This window comes from Pecten maximus, chromosome 16, assembly GCF_902652985.1.
Source record: "Pecten maximus chromosome 16, xPecMax1.1, whole genome shotgun sequence".
Lineage (NCBI taxonomy): Eukaryota > Metazoa > Mollusca > Bivalvia > Pectinida > Pectinidae > Pecten > Pecten maximus.
In genome coordinates this window covers 27,520,039-27,540,180 of record NC_047030.1, presented here as the reverse complement: position 1 = coordinate 27,540,180, position 20,142 = coordinate 27,520,039, and the positions used below count along the sequence as shown (strand labels likewise).

Here is a 20,142-nt window from a genome sequence, read left to right as displayed (position 1 = left end):
ACAGCGGTATAGGCTGCGGATATTTCTGGCTAGGCGATTGGGTGCCGTAGATCATGAGTTCGAGGCCCGGTCAGGGCACGAGTCAAAAAGTTGTCTTCCTTCTTCATTTGTGTTTCTAAGCTATATCTAATTATTAGCACAATGTATCATATACACTCTGTGTTGGTGATCCGAAGATAAAGATTTGAATTTCCTGTCGTAGTTGTACCGAGAGAAATATATATAACATATGTAAAATTCGTATCCATGTATGTAAATACATTGCGATCCAGGTATTCTATATCATTTTATAGACGACTTCCACAATGATCATGTCAGGGTATCGGGCCGACCATCTCTGCGCCATTGAAACGTTCTTTTTTAAGAACGCCGATGTGGCGCAGCGGTATAGGCTGCGGATATTTCTGGCTAGGCGATTGGGTGCCGTAGATCGTGAGTTCGAGGCCCGGTCAGGGCACAAGTCAAAAAGTTGTCTTCCTACGTCATTTGTGTTTCATAAGCTATATATATATATATATATATAATTGAAGGTATAAGTGTCCTTGTGATGAATATACATAATAATTATAACAAGGGCCCAATGGGCCCAAATTGCTCAGCTGCAATGCAGTGATCTTTTCATATATGGATCCTGCAGTTATGGATCCTGCATATATGCATACATGCCATACCTCCTGGCGTGAGACAAAATCTCCCTTATTTTCAAGTCCTGCATATGGATCCTCCAGTTATTTGATTTTATGCTACAGGACCAATATAATGTCTCTCTGCACTTTGGCTATTCACTAAAAGTCATTTAAAGATTTAAGCATACTTGATCGACGTGACCTTGAAGGTCAAGGTCATTCATTTGAACAAAGTTGGTAGCACTTCACCCCAGCATGCTACAGACCTAATATCAACTCCCTGGGACGCTTGGTTATTGAGAGGAAGTTGTTTAAAGATTTTAGCCTTTTTGTCTCCTGTTACCCTGAATGAAGGTCGAGGTCATTCATTTGAACAAACTTGGTAGCCCTTCAACCCAGCATGCTACAGGACAAATATTAGGCCTCTGGGACTCTTGGTTATTGAGAAGAAGTGGTTTAAAGATTTTAGCCTTTTTGACTCCTGTGACCTTGAATGAAGGTCAAGGTCATTCATTTGAACAAACTAGGTAGCCCTTCACCCCAGCATGCTACAGACCCAATATCAAGTCCTTGGGTCTTTTGGCTATTTAGAAGAAGTCGTTTAATTTTTTTAGCATATTTGACCCCTGCGACCTTTAATGAAGGTCAAGGTCATTCATTTGAACAAACTTGGTAGCCCTTCACTCCAGCATGCTACAGACCAAATATCAACTCACTGGGACGCTTGGTTATTGAGAGGAAGTTGTTTAAAGATTTTAGCCTTTTTGACTCCTGTGACCCTGAATGAAGGTCGAGGTCATTCATTTGAACAAACTTGGTAGCCCTTCAGCCCAGCATGCTGCAGGCCAAATATTAGGTCTCTGGGACTCTTGGTTATTGAGAAGAAGTCGTTTAAAGATTTTAGCCTTTTTGACTCCTGTGACCTTGAATGAAGGTCAAGGTCATTCAATTCAACAAACTTGGTAGCCCTTTACCGCAGCATGTTACAGACCCAATATCAAGTCCCTGGGTCTTTTGGCTATTTAGAAGAAGTCGTTTGATTTTTTTAGCATATTTGACCCCTGTGACCTTGAATGAAGGTCAAGGTCATTCATTTGAACAAACTTGGTAGCCCTTCACTCCAGCATGCTACAGACCAAATATCAACTCCCTGGGACTCTTGGTTATTGAGAAGAAGTTGTTTAAAGATTATAGCCTTTTTGACCCCTGTGACCTTGAATGAAGGTCAACTTTATTCATTTGACCAAACTTGGGAGCCTTTCACCACAGCATGCTGCAGGCCAAATATTAGGTTTCTGGCACTGTTGGTTATTGAGAAGAAGTCGTTTAAAGATTTTAGCCTTTTTGACTCCTGTGACCTTGAATGAAGGTCAAGGTCATTCATTTGAACAAACTTGAGAGCCCTTCACCCTAGCACGCTGCAGGCCTAAATTAGGTCTTTGGACCTTTTGGTTATTGAGAAGAAGTTGTTTAAAGATTTTAGCTTTTTTGACTCCTGTGACCTTGAATGAAGGTCAACTTTATTCACTTGAACAAACTTGGGAGACCCTCACCACAGCATGCTGCAGGCCAAATATTAGGTTTCTGGGACTCTTGGTTATTGAGAAGAAGTCGTTTAAAAATTTTAGTCTTTTTGACTCCTGTGAACTTGAATCAAGGTCATTCATTTGAACAAACTTGGTAGCCCTTTACCCCAGCATGCTACAGGACCAATATCAACTCCCTGGGCCTCTTGGTTATTGAGAAGAAGTCGTTAAAAGATTTTAGCCTTTTTGACTCCTGTCAACTTGAATGAAAGTCAAGGTCATTCATTTGAACAAACTAGGTAGCCCTTCATCCCAGCATTTTGCAGGCCAATTATTAGGTCTCTGGGACTCTTGGTTATTGAGAAGAAGTCGTTTAAAGATTTTAGTCTTTTTGACTCCTGTGACCTTGAATGAAGGTCAAGGTCATTCATTTGAACAAACTAGGTAGCCATTCACCCCAGCATGCTACAGACCCAATATCAAGTCCCTGGGTCTTTTGGCTATTTAGAAGAAGTCGTTTAATTTTTTTAGCATATTTGACCCCTGTGACCTTTAATGAAGGTCAAGGTCATTCATTTGAACAAACTTGGTAGCCCTTTACTCCAGCATGCTACAGACCAAATATCAACTCACTGGGACGCTTGGTTATTGAGAGGAAGTTGTTTAAAGATTTTAGCCTTTTTGACTCCTGTGACCCTGAATGAAGGTCGAGGTCATTCATTTGAACAAACTTGGTAGCCCTTCAGCCCAGCATGCTGCAGGCCAAATATTAGGTCTCTGGGACTCTTGGTTATTGAGAAGAAGTCGTTTAAAGATTTTAGCCTTTTTGACTCCTGTGACCTTGAATGAAGGTCAAGGTCATTCAATTCAACAAACTTGGTAGCCCTTTACCGCAGCATGTTACAGACCCAATATCAAGTCCCTGGGTCTTTTGGCTATTTAGAAGAAGTCGTTTGATTATTTTAGCATATTTGACCCCTGTGACCTTGAATGAAGGTCAAGGTCATTCATTTGAACGAACTTGGTAGCCCTTCACTCCAGCATGCTACAGACCAAATATCAACTCCCTGGGACTCTTGGTTATTGAGAAGAAGTTGTTTAAAGATTATAGCCTTTTTGACCCCTGTGACCTTGAATGAAGGTCAACTTTATTCATTTGACCAAACTTGGGAGCCTTTCACCACAGCATGCTGCAGGCCAAATATTAGGTTTCTGGCACTGTTGGTTATTGAGAAGAAGTCGTTTAAAGATTTTAGCCTTTTTGACTCCTGTGACCTTGAATGAAGGTCAAGGTCATTCATTTGAACAAACTTGAGAGCCCTTCACCCTAGCACGCTGCAGGCCTAAATTAGGTCTTTGGACCTTTTGGTTATTGAGAAGAAGTTGTTTAAAGATTTTAGCTTTTTTGACTCCTGTGACCTTGAATGAAGGTCAACTTTATTCATTTGAACAAACTTGGGAGACCCTCACCACAGCATGCTGCAGGCCAAATATTAGGTTTCTGGGACTGTTGGTTATTGAGAAGAAGTCGTTTAAAGATTTTAGCCTTTTTGACTCCTGTGACCTTGAATGAAGGTCAAGGTCATTCATTTGAACAAACTTGAGAGCCCTTCACCCTAGCACGCTGCAGGCCTAAATTAGGTCTTTGGACCTTTTGGTTATTGAGAAGAAGTTGTTTAAAGATTTTAGCTTTTTTGACTCCTGTGACCTTGAATGAAGGTCAACTTTATTCATTTGAACAAACTTGGGAGACCCTCACCACAGCATGCTGCAGGCCAAATATTAGGTTTCTGGGACTCTTGGTTATTGAGAAGAAGTCGTTTAAAAATTTTAGTCTTTTTGACTCCTGTGAACTTGAATCAAGGTCATTCATTTGAACAAACTTGGTAGCCCTTTACCCCAGCATGCTACAGGACCAATATCAACTCCCTGGGCCTCTTGGTTATTGAGAAGAAGTCGTTAAAAGATTTTAGCCTTTTGACTCCTGTCAACTTGAATGAAAGTCAAGGTCATTCATTTGAACAAACTAGGTAGCCCTTCATCCCAGCATTTTGCAGGCCAATTATTAGGTCTCTGGGACTCTTGGTTATTGAGAAGAAGTCGTTTAAAGATTTTAGTCTTTTTGACTCTGTGACCTTGAATGAAGGTCAAGGTCATTCATTTGAACAAACTAGGTAGCCATTCACCCCAGCATGCTACAGACCCAATATCAAGTCCCTGGGTCTTTTGGCTATTTAGAAGAAGTCGTTTAATTTTTTTAGCATATTTGACCCCTGTGACCTTTAATGAAGGTCAAGGTCATTCATTTGAACAAACTTGGTAGCCCTTTACTCCAGCATGCTACAGACCAAATATCAACTCACTGGGACGCTTGGTTATTGAGAGGAAGTTGTTTAAAGATTTTAGCCTTTTTGACTCCTGTGACCCTGAATGAAGGTCGAGGTCATTCATTTGAACAAACTTGGTAGCCCTTCAGCCCAGCATGCTGCAGGCCAAATATTAGGTCTCTGGGACTCTTGGTTATTGAGAAGAAGTCGTTTAAAGATTTTAGCCTTTTTGACTCCTGTGACCTTGAATGAAGGTCAAGGTCATTCAATTCAACAAACTTGGTAGCCCTTTACCGCAGCATGTTACAGACCCAATATCAAGTCCCTGGGTCTTTTGGCTATTTAGAAGAAGTCGTTTGATTTTTTTAGCATATTTGACCCCTGTGACCTTGAATGAAGGTCAAGGTCATTCATTTGAACGAACTTGGTAGCCCTTCACTCCAGCATGCTACAGACCAAATATCAACTCCCTGGGACTCTTGGTTATTGAGAAGAAGTTGTTTAAAGATTATAGCCTTTTTGACCCCTGTGACCTTGAATGAAGGTCAACTTTATTCATTTGACCAAACTTGGGAGCCTTTCACCACAGCATGCTGCAGGCCAAATATTAGGTTTCTGGCACTGTTGGTTATTGAGAAGAAGTCGTTTAAAGATTTTAGCCTTTTTGACTCCTGTGACCTTGAATGAAGGTCAAGGTCATTCATTTGAACAAACTTGAGAGCCCTTCACCCTAGCACGCTGCAGGCCTAAATTAGGTCTTTGGACCTTTTGGTTATTGAGAAGAAGTTGTTTAAAGATTTTAGCTTTTTTGACTCCTGTGACCTTGAATGAAGGTCAACTTTATTCATTTGAACAAACTTGGGAGACCCTCACCACAGCATGCTGCAGGCCAAATATTAGGTTTCTGGGACTCTTGGTTATTGAGAAGAAGTCGTTTAAAAATTTTAGTCTTTTTGACTCCTGTGAACTTGAATCAAGGTCATTCATTTGAACAAACTTGGTAGCCCTTTACCCCAGCATGCTACAGGACCAATATCAACTCCCTGCGCCTCTTGGTTATTGAGAAGAAGTCGTTAAAAGATTTTAGCCTTTTTGACTCCTGTCAACTTGAATGAAAGTCAAGGTCATTCATTTGAACAAACTAGGTAGCCCTTCATCCCAGCATTTTGCCGGCCAATTATTAGGTCTCTGGGACTGTTGGTTATTGAGAAGAAGTCGTTTAAAGATTTTAGTCTTTTTGACCCCTGTGACCTTGAATGAAGGTCAACTTTATTCATTTGAACAATCTTGGGAGCACTTCAGCCTAGCATGCTGCAGGCCAAATATTAGGTTTCTGGGACTCTTGGTTATTGAGAAGAAGTCGTTTAAAAATTTTAGTCTTTTTGACTCCTGTGAACTTGAATCAAGGTCATTCATTTGAACAAACTAGGTAGCCCTTCACCCCAGCATGCTACAGACCCAATATCAAGTCCTTGGGTCTTTTGGCTATGTAGAAGAAGTTGTTTATTTTTTTTTAGCATATTTGACCCCTGTGACCTTGAATGAAAGTCAAGGTCATTCATTTGAACAAACTTGGTAGCCCTTCACCCCAGCATGCTACAAACCCAATATCAACTCCCTGGGACTCTTGGTTATTGAGAAGAAGTTGTTTAAAGATTTTAGTCTTTTTGACCCCTGTGACCTTGAATGAAGGTCAACTTTATTCATTTGACCAAACTTGGGAGCCCTTCACCACAGCATGCTGCAGGCCAAATATTAGGTTTCTAGGACTATTGGTTATTGAGAAAAAGTTGCTTGAATGGAAAAGTTGACGCCGGACGGACGACGGACGGACGGACGGACGGACGACGGACGTCGCACCATGGCATAAGCTCACTTGCCCTTCGGGCAGGTGAGCTAAAAATGTTTATTGAAATGCTGAATAAAACCTAAAAGCAGAATAAGTTTATTGAATGTACATTATTCCATCTGTTACGACTTTGTTTATAATGAACTGTCATGTTATTGTAAACTAATGACATCATCACAATTGATGACATCATGCATACATGTCCAAGCAACATTCAAATCTACAAGTGTTCAGTGTGCCTGAAGAAGCCTGAGAAGGCAGAAAGGCCAAGCGGCAAAGTCTTGTTTTTTGTTATTTTTTTTTTATACATTAACCTTCCCAAGGACACATATTTGTTCTTATATAAGCTTCGTAATGATTATCTTTGTGTATATATATATATATAAAAGTTTCAAAATAATCATCATTTTGCAATCTTCAAAATAATTACCATTATGTAAGCTTCAAATGCCCAAAGTTATATTGCTGTTATGATGTAAAATGTTCTGCACTTATGTGTAACAAAGTAATTAATGAACTTTTATAACCCCATTGAACATGCCAGATTTTAATATTTTCCTGTAATGGAATGATTTGTATAAATATCTGCGACAAACACAAAATCTACTAAGGTGCAGGTATGGCTTCTACTGTTTTCCCCTTAAGGTTACCAAGCGACTCTCCTAAACACCAGTCTTTTATCACTGACAGTTTAATGATTTTAACTCTTTTGAAAGTAAACTGTTTTCCCCCTTATATCTTCGAATTGCTAATCGTTAATAGCAATTCAGCTGTACATATACAATGCAGATATAACAATATGTAGATAAATTGGTGACCTTCCCTGAATAAAAACTTTTCTTAGTTTCTGAAGTCTTCCTTCTTCAGTTGAGAACGTGAGCTTGCATAAAATTTACACTAACTGAAAAACATGATTCAAAAGTTCATTTCAGGTGGTGTTTAGGAGAGGAACAAGACATGCTTATCTCCCTTGGGTATACAGAGAAGTTGTCTCCTCTCAGAAACCTTATGGGGAACTTGGCGTTTGTGCAGAGTGTCTCATTCCCAATGAAAATTACTCCTCTTTGTGATCATTTTTGTACATCTGTAGTTTAAAAAAATTGAAACGCTAGCTATTCTAAAACTAACAAACTATTTCTATATCTTTCATGATAAATACGGTATTTAAGCACACTAATTTGTGTTTGATGAAGAAAGTGAAATTGAGGGTCACTATTGATGATATATTGACACCCGACTTGACCAACACCATTAAGTCACAGTTCCAGTAATACAAATTATCTAATTGTCTAAATTAGTGACTATTCTTATGCATGCCAACTACTCTAAATGTGAAGACTGCTGGATAACTGAAGTAATACTGTAGTCTTGCTCCTCCTACTTACACTTATGTATATCAATTTATATATTTATGTTAATGAATGTGCATTGTACAATCTACATCAGTTATTCTTTCTCATCATACCAGCTGGTATCTGACGACCCCTGACTCAGTCATGACCCCTGACTCAGTGTCCATTACAATACCTGGTATCTGACGACCCCTGACTCAATCATGACCTCCGACTCAATGTCCTTTTCAATACCTGGTATCTGACGACCCCTGCCTCAGACATGACCTCTGACTCAGTGTCCATTACAATACCTGGTATCTGATGACCCCTGACTAAGTGTCTATGACAATACCTTGTATCTAATATGACACCTGTATATCTGATGACCCCTGACTCAGTCATGACCTCTGACTCAGTGTACATTACAACACCTGGTATCTGATGACCCCTGACTCAGTCATGACCCCTGACTCAGTGTCCATTACAATACCTGGTATCTAATATGGCACCTGTATATCTGATGACCCCTGACTCAGTCATGACCCCTGACTAAGTGTCTATGACAAAACCTTGTATCTAATATGACAACTGTATATCTGATGACCCTGGCTAAGTGTCTAAGACAATACCTTGTATCTAATATGACACATTTATATCTGATGACCCCTGACTCAGTCATGACCTCTGACTCAGTGTCCATTACAATACCTGGTATCTGATGACCCCTGACTCAGTCATGACCTCTGACTCAATGTCCATTACAATACCTGGTATCTGATGACCCCTGACTCAGTCATGACCTCTGACTCAATGTCCATTACAATACCTGGTATCTGACGACCCCTGACTCAGTCATGACCTCTGACTCAGTGTCCATTTCAATACCTGGTATCTGATGACCTCTGACTTAGTGTCTATGACAATACCTTGTATCTAATATGACAACTGTATATCTGATGACCCCTGACTTAGTTTTTTATTTTATGTTCATCTTTTGTGAAGGTATACGCATGTAGGTTTTGTCTTCTAATAGATTCTGATTATCTCCATTTACTGAGATACTTTGATATAAAACTAGATGCTATACGTCTCCTTGATGTCAGTCAAGTCAGGTTTAATAAACATAATTACAAATTACATTGTAGTTTTGAAAAATTGTATGTTCAACTATATAGTGTGAAATATTTCAGTAATTGTTCCTACAAAGAAAACAGAAAAGATAACAGATATATTTAAGATGAAAACACTAATATTTGTACAAAGATAAGTTCTTTTCCTCGTGTTAATAATGTTACCTTATAATTGACAAAATGATTTGGATACCATCTATGAATTGCTGGTCTTGTTTGGTGAATGAACACTAAAGGAATAACTACAAGACAGAGCTAGAGGATGTCCAGGTAGACAAGGGCATTCAAACCTTACACCCACACATGATGAATTGCCATGGATCTACAGATGTACAAAACAATGAGGAAGTTCCATGATACCACAGATCAAACATATCTGCTTCTTTAGAAGAACTAAGTTTGATAAAGGGATATGGAATAATTCAAGCAAAATTATAATTAAGTTGCTCAGAGATAGAAGCTCTTGGGAACATGAGAAGTTCTATACAAAATTTCGAAAGTCCTTTATTTGTTCTTGTTGATTTAAAACGATCCAACAAGATATAAATAGATAAAATGTATGGACAGTGTTTTGTAAATCAGAGAAGAAACATATATGCATATCTGTTACCATGGAAACTGGACATGGTTGTACTGAACACTTTTACCCTGATATGCTTCTACTTCGTCCTGAACAACAATGTTTACATTGGGCCCCGAAACTGCTGAAAATACACATACACAACCGATCAAACAATACTCAAGAGGTTCTGATCATGTCTGGGTCAACGATGGAAAACTCTCACAGGCTATTTCTTAAAATGTCATGGAGCAATATTTTCCAAGCTATTATTCTCAAATGATACACATATATCTTGATCCTAGTAAAGAGTTGGCATTGAGATATTGAGAAAGATTGAAACATTTAATATTTCATCATTTATATTACAGGATTGTAATGTTAAATCATTTAGATGATTTGATATATTTTTCATGATGGTATAACATATTGTACAGTTTGACATTTGTAGAGATTCAACCAGTTGTTCCAGACAGATCTAGACACTAAATGCAAGGATTAGTAGCTATATATAGAGGGTTAGTAGGTTAATATGTACAACTCCCACCAGGCCCAGACAATAGTGTAAAGGAGTCTGTAGTGCTCACCGGTCCAGTGGCTGAGCAAGGACAACATTTATTGGTGTTTTAACTTACTTTATCATACTAGACATTTTTCAGTTTTACCTTTATTAATGGGGAACAGTGTTGACATATTTGTACATGAATTTCATCAAGTTAAATGTTTAAAACAGTATGCATGTTTACATATAATGCTTATTATTTAGTTTTTTTATATTTTTTATAACATATTTTAGTGTTTCAAATATTAATAGGTTACAAATGTTACTTAGCTTTTCTTCATTTACACTTTCAAGCAATATAAGATTATACATCAAATCTACGATTATTTATAAAATGCAACAAGAGGCCTCATAAGCAGACCTAGCTGTATCAGTTATACTCAACAAGATGGTTAAACAATCACTGCTCTCATTAAACACCGACCACTATACAGAAGAGTTGCCAGGGGTACATTGTCACTCCTATACTATTGTCATTCTATTATAAGCTGTAGTAATGAAAACAAATTCTAAATCACTATTTACATTATCACTACCAGGCTGTTATTACGACCAGCTAACCTAACAGTATATTCCACTGACCATCTTTTCTTTTTTTTTCTCTCTAATCTTAATTAATAGTGTTAAGGTAACATCTTAATTCAACTTTTATCACAATTAATGTTCAAAGCTGTAATATCTATCAATGCTCTATTATCTTACAAAACGTATCATATAAATGATAGTGTGTCCCACCAATTTGTGTATTCAAACCTGCTTACAAAATTTTCATTAACTATATTTTGTTCAATCTTCATCTAAACCAAAATAAGGGAACATTTTCCAACCAGTTCTAATTTGTATGTACAATACAATGGAAACATTTAAACAAATTCACCAATTGTGATTTTATTTCTGCCATTTTTTTACAAAACTAAAAAAGAGATGCTTCAAAATAAATAAGTATATTGACAATTTACCACCATTACAAACAATGCTTCAGTAAAGTACCAGTTACCACCATTACAAACAATGCTTCAGTAAAACACGAGTTACCAACATTACAAACAATACTTTAGTAAAATACGAGTTACCACCATTACAAACAATGCCTCAGTAAAGTACGAGTTACCACCATTACAAACAATGTGTCAGTAAAGTATGAGTTACCACCATTACAAACAATGTGTCAGTAAAGTATGAGTTATCACCATTACAAACAATGTGTCAGTAAAGTATGAGTTATCACCATTACAAACAATGTGTCAGTAAAGTATGAGTTACCACCATTACAAACAATGTGTCAGTAAAGTACAAGTTACCACCATTACAAACAATGTGTCAGTAAAGTATGAGTTACCACCATTACAAACAATGTGTCAGTAAAGTACAAGTTACCACCATTACAAACAATGTGTCAGTAAAGTACAAGTTACCACCATTACAAACAATGTGTCAGTAAAGTACAAGTTACCACCATTACAAACAATGTGTCAGTAAAGTATGAGTTACGACCATTACAAACAATGTGTCAGTAAAGTACGAGTTACCACCATTACAAACAATGTGTCAGTAAAGTACGAGTTACCACCATTACAAACAATGTGTCAGTAAAGTACGAGTTACCACCATTACAAACAATGTGTCAGTAAAGTATGAGTTATCACCATTACAAACAATGTGTCAGTAAAGTATGAGTTATCACCATTACAAACAATGTGTCAGTAAAGTATGAGTTACCACCATTACAAACAATGTGTCAGTAAAGTACGAGTTACCACCATTACAAACAATGTGTCAGTAAAGTATGAGTTACCACCATTACAAACAATGTGTCAGTAAAGTATGAGTTATCACCATTACAAACAATGTGTCAGTAAAGTATGAGTTACCACCATTACAAACAATGTGTCAGTAAAGTATGAGTTATCACCATTACAAACAATGTGTCAGTAAAGTACAAGTTACCACCATTACAAACAATGTGTCAGTAAAGTACGAGTTACCACCATTACAAACAATGTGTCAGTAAAGTACGAGTTACCACCATTACAAACAATGTGTCAGTAAAGTATGAGTTACCACCATTACAAACAATACCTCAGTAAAGTACAAGTTACCACCATTACAAACAATGTGTCAGTAAAGTACAAGTTACCACCATTACAAACAATGTGTCAGTAAAGTACGAGTTACCACCATTACAAACAATGTGTCAGTAAAGTATGAGTTATCACCATTACAAACAATGTGTCAGTAAAGTATGAGTTATCACCATTACAAACAATGTGTCAGTAAAGTACAAGTTACCACCATTACAAACAATGTGTCAGTAAAGTACGAGTTACCACCATTACAAACAATGTGTCAGTAAAGTATGAGTTACCACCATTACAAACAATGTGTCAGTAAAGTACGAGTTACCACCATTACAAACAATGTGTCAGTAAAGTATGAGTTATCACCATTACAAACAATGTGTCAGTAAAGTACAAGTTACCACCATTACAAACAATGTGTCAGTAAAGTACGAGTTACCACCATTACAAACAATGTGTCAGTAAAGTATGAGTTACCACCATTACAAACAATGTGTCAGTAAAGTACTGACAAGTTACCACCATTACAAACAATGTGTCAGTAAAGTATGAGTTACCACCATTACAAACAATGTGTCAGTAAAGTATGAGTTACCACCATTACAAACAATGTATCAGTAAAGTATGAGTTACCACCATTACAAACAATGTGTCAGTAAAGTACGAGTTACCACCATTACAAACAATGTGTCAGTAAAGTATGAGTTATCACCATTACAAACAATGTGTCAGTAAAGTACGAGTTACCACCATTACAAACAATGTGTCAGTAAAGTACGAGTTACCACCATTACAAACAATGTGTCAGTAAAGTACGAGTTACCACCATTACAAACAATGTGTCAGTAAAGTACGAGTTACCACCATTACAAACAATGTGTCAGTAAAGTACGAGTTACCACCATTACAAACAATGTGTCAGTAAAGTATGAGTTACCACCATTACAAACAATGTGTCAGTAAAGTATGAGTTACCACCATTACAAACAATACCTCAGTAAAGTACAAGTTACCACCATTACAAACAATGTGTCAGTAAAGTACGAGTTACCACCATTACAAACAATGTGTCAGTAAAGTACGAGTTACCACCATTACAAACAATGTGTCAGTAAAGTACGAGTTACCACCATTACAAACAATGTGTCAGTAAAGTACGAGTTACCACCATTACAAACAATGTGTCAGTAAAGTATGAGTTACCACCATTACAAACAATACCTCAGTAAAGTACGAGTTACCACCATTACAAACAATGTGTCAGTAAAGTATGAGTTACCACCATTACAAACAATGCTTCAGTAAAGTACGAGTTACCACCATTACAAACAATGCCTCAGTAAAGTATGAGTTATCACCATTACAAACAATGCCTCAGTAAAGTACGAGTTACCACCATTACAAACAATGTGTCAGTAAAGTACGAGTTACCACCATTACAAACAATGTGTCAGTAAAGTACAAGTTACCACCATTACAAACAATGTGTCAGTAAAGTACGAGTTACCACCATTACAAACAATGTGTCAGTAAAGTACAAGTTACCACCATTACAAACAATGTGTCAGTAAAGTATGAGTTACCACCATTACAAACAATGTGTGAGTGAAGTACGAGTTACCACCATTACAAACAATGTGTCAGTAAAGTATGAGTTACCACCATTACAAACAATGTGTCAGTAAAGTATGAGTTACCACCATTACAAACAATGCCTCAGTAAAGTATGAGTTACCACCATTACAAACAATGTGTCAGTAAAGTACGAGTTACCACCATTACAAACAATGTGTCAGTAAAGTATGAGTTACCACCATTACAAACAATGTGTCAGTAAAGTACGAGTTACCACCATTACAAACAATGTGTCAGTAAAGTATGAGTTATCACCATTACAAACAATGTGTCAGTAAAGTATGAGTTAACACCATTACAAACAATGTGTCAGTAAAGTATGAGTTACCACCATTACAAACAATGTGTCAGTAAAGTATGAGTTACCACCATTACAAACAATACCTCAGTAAAGTACAAGTTACCACCATTACAAACAATGTGTCAGTAAAGTACAAGTTACCACCATTACAAACAATGTGTCAGTAAAGTACAAGTTACCACCATTACAAACAATGTGTCAGTAAAGTATGAGTTACCACCATTACAAACAATGTGTCAGTAAAGTATGAGTTACCACCATTACAAACAATGTGTCAGTAAAGTACAAGTTACCACCATTACAAACAATGTGTCAGTAAAGTATGAGTTACCACCATTACAAACAATGTGTCAGTAAAGTACAAGTTACCACCATTACAAACAATGCTTCAGTAAAGTACTGATAAAAAAGTAAACAAAGACAGGTAGATTTCATAATAAAAAAAGAATTAATTATCAGATGATATCTGGGGAGACAATTGTTGGTGTTACAAAAATAATATAGTAAATATATTTCTTAGTGTTTTGTTCCTATATAAGTGTATGTTATAGGTTTAGGTAGGTTTAGGCAGACGACAACAGATGAACATGATGACTATAGGTCATCCTGACCTATCTACATTACTTGGTGATTATAGAGTCAGTTACTACACAGAGTGGTGGGACACTCCACCTTGATTGGTTTGATCATGTGACTTTAAACATTTCTGATCATTGTAATGAATTTTATAACATGTTTAATAATCCATTGTTTTGAATTGAATTTTTTTAAACAAGTTAAGTACAACCTGTCGTGCATTAACTGGGGGGGATAAGCAAGCCTGTGAATTTATAGTGAAATCAGTGAAATTTAAAAAAAATGTTTAAGTAATGTATTGAATTATCTGCTTTTTACCCAAGCAATTAAGCAAAGCATCATAAAAAACCTCAAGATATTAAAATGTTTTGATGAAATCTTATTCAAACGTAATAAGCATAAGCTCCATGTTCAGCCTCTGGCACACCGATTTGTATATTGTGGGAATATGGATGATTAAACAGATAATTCAAGAATGGTACTGAAGGGGATTGCAACCTTGATAAAACTGATCTAATTAACATTGATATCTTTGGAGGAAAATATGAGTTTACAGTTATACAGGGTACATAGCAAGCCGCATTTTCTTTTCATTCTGGTATAACATTAACCAGCAATAAGATAAAAAAAAAATAGTTGTTAACCTTTGAAATAGGGATTAAATCAGTTGATGGCTGCAGTCCCCGGTATAATGATGACCTGTTGGACCATATCAACACAGCACCCCACCAGTTAAACAGGAAAACTTTATTATTGAAAAATATTTCAATTGTGTCATTCCTGAGGGTCACTGCAGATCGCTGAAAGCTGTGATGTTGGCGACCATTCGGTGTAGCCGCAGGGGCAATTCAGTGAAGTTGTGAAAAGGTTATAGCCATCAACACAGTTTGCATAAGTAAAATAAACATCTCTGTTAGGAGATGTTTTATCATTCAGTGTTAGTAAAATTTCATTGAAGAAAAAATATATACGGTATATACATTGTAAAATCCACAAGCATATATGTATACAGCACAGAGAAAGGGGATATGATAAGATGTTAGATATTCCAAAAACATTGTAAAAGATGCAATATCCGTTGTTTTTGGTCAAATTCTAAAAATTGTTATAAAAATGATAAATACATAAAAACATACCTTGACATTTGCCGGAGTGATGAAGTCGAATGTCCCTCATGGTACGACACGCCTCCATTTCAAGCCGACACATATTGCTATATGTTGCACCATCAGTGCCACAGACCAGCTCCAGGGTGTCCGGACACGTCTCCGCACAGCGACACACAGGTCTTCGGTCACTGGCCAGTTGGCAGACTTTTGGTGGTTCACACACAAATCCAGCGCATGGTTCTGTGAAAATAAATCATAGTTCTTTATTTGCTGTATCAATATTACAGAAAAGATACTGGAAGTTTGTGATTTTTAAGATGGTGAATCATAGGGCAATTATACATATATTTCCATCAGCAAACATGGATATGTTTCGGCAAATGTTCAGTCAGTCACATATTCCATGCGAGATATTTTCACAAATATTCACTGGAACAAGAGGCCCATGGGACTATAATGGTCAATTCTAACTCTAATGACCCTTGTACAACTGTAGTATATGCATACTCAGTGGCAAGTGTAGTGGCACTTTCTGCCATGGCGACAATCTTGGATTTTCGATTAACCAGAAAAATAACAACATTTGGTTAGGACCATCTCAGGATCATTGTATCCAAGTTTGAGGTGAATTGCCATTGGTGGAAAGAATTTGTTGACTCCTCTTCCTTAACATCTTCACAAATTTCCAGTTCAATGGCACCAGTGGAACTTGAGAAAAAGTTTTTTTTCAAGATGGCTGCCATGGCGACGATCTTGGATTTTGGACTGACCGAAAAAATAACAACACTTGGTCAGGACTATCTGAGGATCATTTAATGTAAGTAAGAGATGAATCCCACAGGTAGAATTTGTGAAGAAGTTTAAAATGTGAAAATTTACATAAGGCAGAAGGCAGACGACAACAGATGAACATGATGACTATAGGTCATCCTGACCCATCTACATTACATGGATTTCCATCAATATTACATGGACTTTCATCTACATTACATTGATTTCCATCTACATTACATGGATTTCCATCTACATTACATGGATTTCCATCAACATTACATGGATTTCCATCAACATTACATGGATTTCCATCTACATTACATGGATTTCCATCTACATTACATGGATTTCCATCTACATTACATGGATTTCAATAAACATTACTTGGATTTCCTGATGAGTGAGTCTGTCTGTCTGTCCCTGGTCCGTCTTTCCATCTGTCTGTCTGTATTTTATGAAGATAGATGAGTATCTCATGAGGGTAGATGAGTATTTGAGAGGGTAGATGAGTATTTGAGAGGGTAGATGAGTAATTGATGGGGGTAGATGAGCATTTGATGGGGTAGATGAGCAATTGATGGGGGTAGATGAGCAATTGATGGGGGTATATGAGTAATTGATGGGGGTAGATGAGTAATTGATGGGGGTAGATGGGTAATTGATGGGGGTATATGAGTATTTGATGGGGGTAGATGAGTAATTGATGGGGGTAGATGAGTAATTGATGGGGTAGATGAGTAATAGATGGGGGTAGATGAGTATTTGATGGGAGTAGATGAGTATTTGATGGGGGTAGATGAGTAATTCATGGGTGTAGATGAGTAATTGATGGGGGTAGATGAGTATTTGAGAGGGGTAGATGAGTATTTGAGAGGGTAGATGAGTAATTGATGGGGGTAGATGAGTATTTGAGAGGGTAGATGAGTAATTGATGGGGTAGATGAGTAATTGATGGGGGTAGATGAGTAATGAATGGGGTAGATGAGTAATTGATGGGGTGCTGAGTCTTTGCTGGGGGTCGCTGCTCCTTGCTGGGGGTCTGCAGTCTTGCTGGGGTGCTGCGTCCTTGCTGGGGGTTGCGATCTTTGCAGGTGCTGCTTCTTTGGCGGTAGATGCGTATTTGCGAGGTGATGCTTTTGGGGGTCGTGCTTTTGAGGGTCGATGCTTTGTGGGGGTCGTAGTATGTGGGGTCAGCTGGTCTTGCTGGGGTAGATGAGTATTGATGGGGGGTAGCTGCGTATGAGGTGGGGTCGCTGCGTCTTGCTGGGGGTGATCTGAGTGTGCTTCTGGGGTGCTCGTTTGATGGGGGTCACTGGTCTTGTGGGGTTGTGGTCTTGTGGGGGTGCTGGTCTTTGCTGGGGTCGCTGCGTCCTTGCTGGGGTGTCGTGCTCCTTGCTGGGGGTTGCTGCTCTTGCTGGGGTCGCTGCGTCCTTGCTGGGGTCCTGCTCTTGTGGGGTCTCGTCCTGGTTTGCTGGGTGTTGTCCTTGATGGGGGTAGATGAGTATTTGATGGGGGTAGATGAGTACGGTAATTGATGGAGGTAGATGAGTATTTGATGGGGTAGATGAGTATTTGATGGGGGGGGGGGGGTAGATGAGTAATTGATGGGGGTAGATGAGTAATTGATGGGGGTAGATGAGTAATTGATGGGGATAGATGAGTATTTGATTGGGTAGTCAAGTGTCTTATGGGATAGAATATTATTTTATGAGGGAAAATGAGTATTTGATGGGGGTAGATAAGTGTCTTATGGGGGTAGATTATTATTTTATGAGGACAGATTATTGTTTTATGAGGGTAGATGAGTATTTCATGGGGTAGATGAGTATTTTAAAAGGGTAGATAGGTACCAGGTAACCATTTGGAATTCAGTGTTCAGAGTAGCCTCCACACAGCAATCAGATATTTAACTCCAGACAAGGTAGCAAGCGTAATAATTTGTGCAGAAAATAGTTTGAATACTCAATGATAGAGCAGATCTTTAATGTTTTTTATTGATCTCAAACAGGAGTCTTAAACCATATAAAAGCATGAATCATATTACAAAATTACAAGCAAATACTTCGGGGAAGAATGTGTTGTTAATTTTTTTTGTGTGAAGAAATTGTTCAGTCCTATCCTGAAATTACCATAAAAATAAAACAACAAATATGATTCCCGCATGGTTTACGAATGATTTGATCCTCACTGAGATCGGTGACGATCCCTACAAGTGTAGCTAGATCGAGGTAGCTACAGTGCAAACACAGCACATAAAAACACAATTAAACACAATATTTAGATATTTTCTGCACAAATCATGCTTTGTACTGTATTTACTCAACTATTAACTCTATCTTGTATTTATTATGGATGGTTTTCATTCAAACAAAAGCCAAAAAAAAACCCTGGGCCTTGTCTGTCAAGGAGGGGCTAGGCATTCCGCTTTTGCGGGATCCGCCGTTAGCGTCAAAGCCAATCTTTTTTCCTCCTCCCGGGGATCCAGGAACGGCTTTGGCTCTCCAGGAGGAAGTAAGGACCATGCTTGTCAAAGGGGCGGTTGAGGAGGTACCTTTGGCGGAGTGCACCCCCGGCTTCTATTCCAGAATGTTTCTGGTACGGACTCTCCTCACTTCAAGATGGAGACTCCTCGGGGCATAATCGCCTCCGTGAGAGATGGAATGTCAGCCACTTCAATAGATTTGAAGGATGCCTACTTCCACATCCCCATCAAGAAGTCGGCACAGAGGTTCCTCCGGTTCACTTGCAACGGGAAGGTCTTTCAGTTCCGGTGTCATGTGGGATTTGTATCCCCCATAGGATAAGTACCCGGATACTAAAACAGGCCATAGGATTAGTATCCGGGTACAATATATGGCCATAGGATAAGTATCCGGATACAAAAAATGGCCATAGGATAAGTATCCCCCCCATAGGAATTGTATCCCCCCCCCTAAAATTTATCATATGGTAACAATGTAAGAATTTTGAAAATGTTTTTTTTACCGTTTAACTGCTTTAAAAGGTTGGAAAATAAAGTATTATCATATAATTTCATTTTTTTTTTCTCTTTCACTATTCAATAAAATTGATGAATTATTTCAAAACTGTTAAAAATCATTTGAATTGTTGATCAACCCTGATATAGTCACTGAAGCAGTAATAATTGAAAATTATACTGAATATAAAGTCTGCCCTGAGTGTGTCACCTGGGGAAAGGTAAACCTGTTAGATGGCCCCAGGGAATATCTGTCATAGTGGACAGAGTGTTGTTTTAATCATTATTACCTATCACCTGTTCACCTATGTAGATGTTGGAGTGGGGTAAAAGAATATATAAGTCATTCTTAAAAAGAACCTTAAACAACCAACATGAACTTTGAATTCATCAACCAAATCACAGATTTTCTTCAGGGTCCCACTGAAAAGAGGAAATTAATCATGATCTATGTGCTGTATAAAGATGTGAGATTTTAAATCACTAAAGTGATCATTACTTTAAATTTTGAGTTTCATTTCTAGTGAATTAAAGAATTGACTTGTTATTATGTATTTAGGACATTTTCAAATGACACAAATACATGTTCTCTTCAAAACTGTTAAAAATGTTCATGGTCTGAAGAATTGCATATAGATGCAATATGAAATAGTGATAAAGACATGTTATCAAGTTTTTCTTTTTCTTTAAGTATTACTTCGTTTGTTAGGATCATACTCAACAATTTCATCAGAATCAAAGTTAAACATACATTGCACACTTTATTTGTTTCATTGTGC

At 37.7% G+C, this 20,142-nt stretch overlaps 1 protein-coding gene across 1 annotated transcript in view; it reads right to left on the bottom strand.

Moving 5' to 3' along the window:
- Positions 1–20,142, bottom strand: part of LOC117314800 (agrin-like) — a 182,244-nt gene that overhangs the window by 125,019 nt on the left and 37,083 nt on the right. Inside the window, exons 2-3 of the mRNA XM_033868904.1 lie at positions 15,640–15,852; positions 9,440–9,496 (exon numbers count right to left, since the gene is read on the bottom strand). Of these exons, the coding sequence (XP_033724795.1) occupies positions 9,440–9,496; positions 15,640–15,852 (270 nt within the window). The remainder of the gene's footprint in view (positions 1–9,439; positions 9,497–15,639; positions 15,853–20,142) is intronic.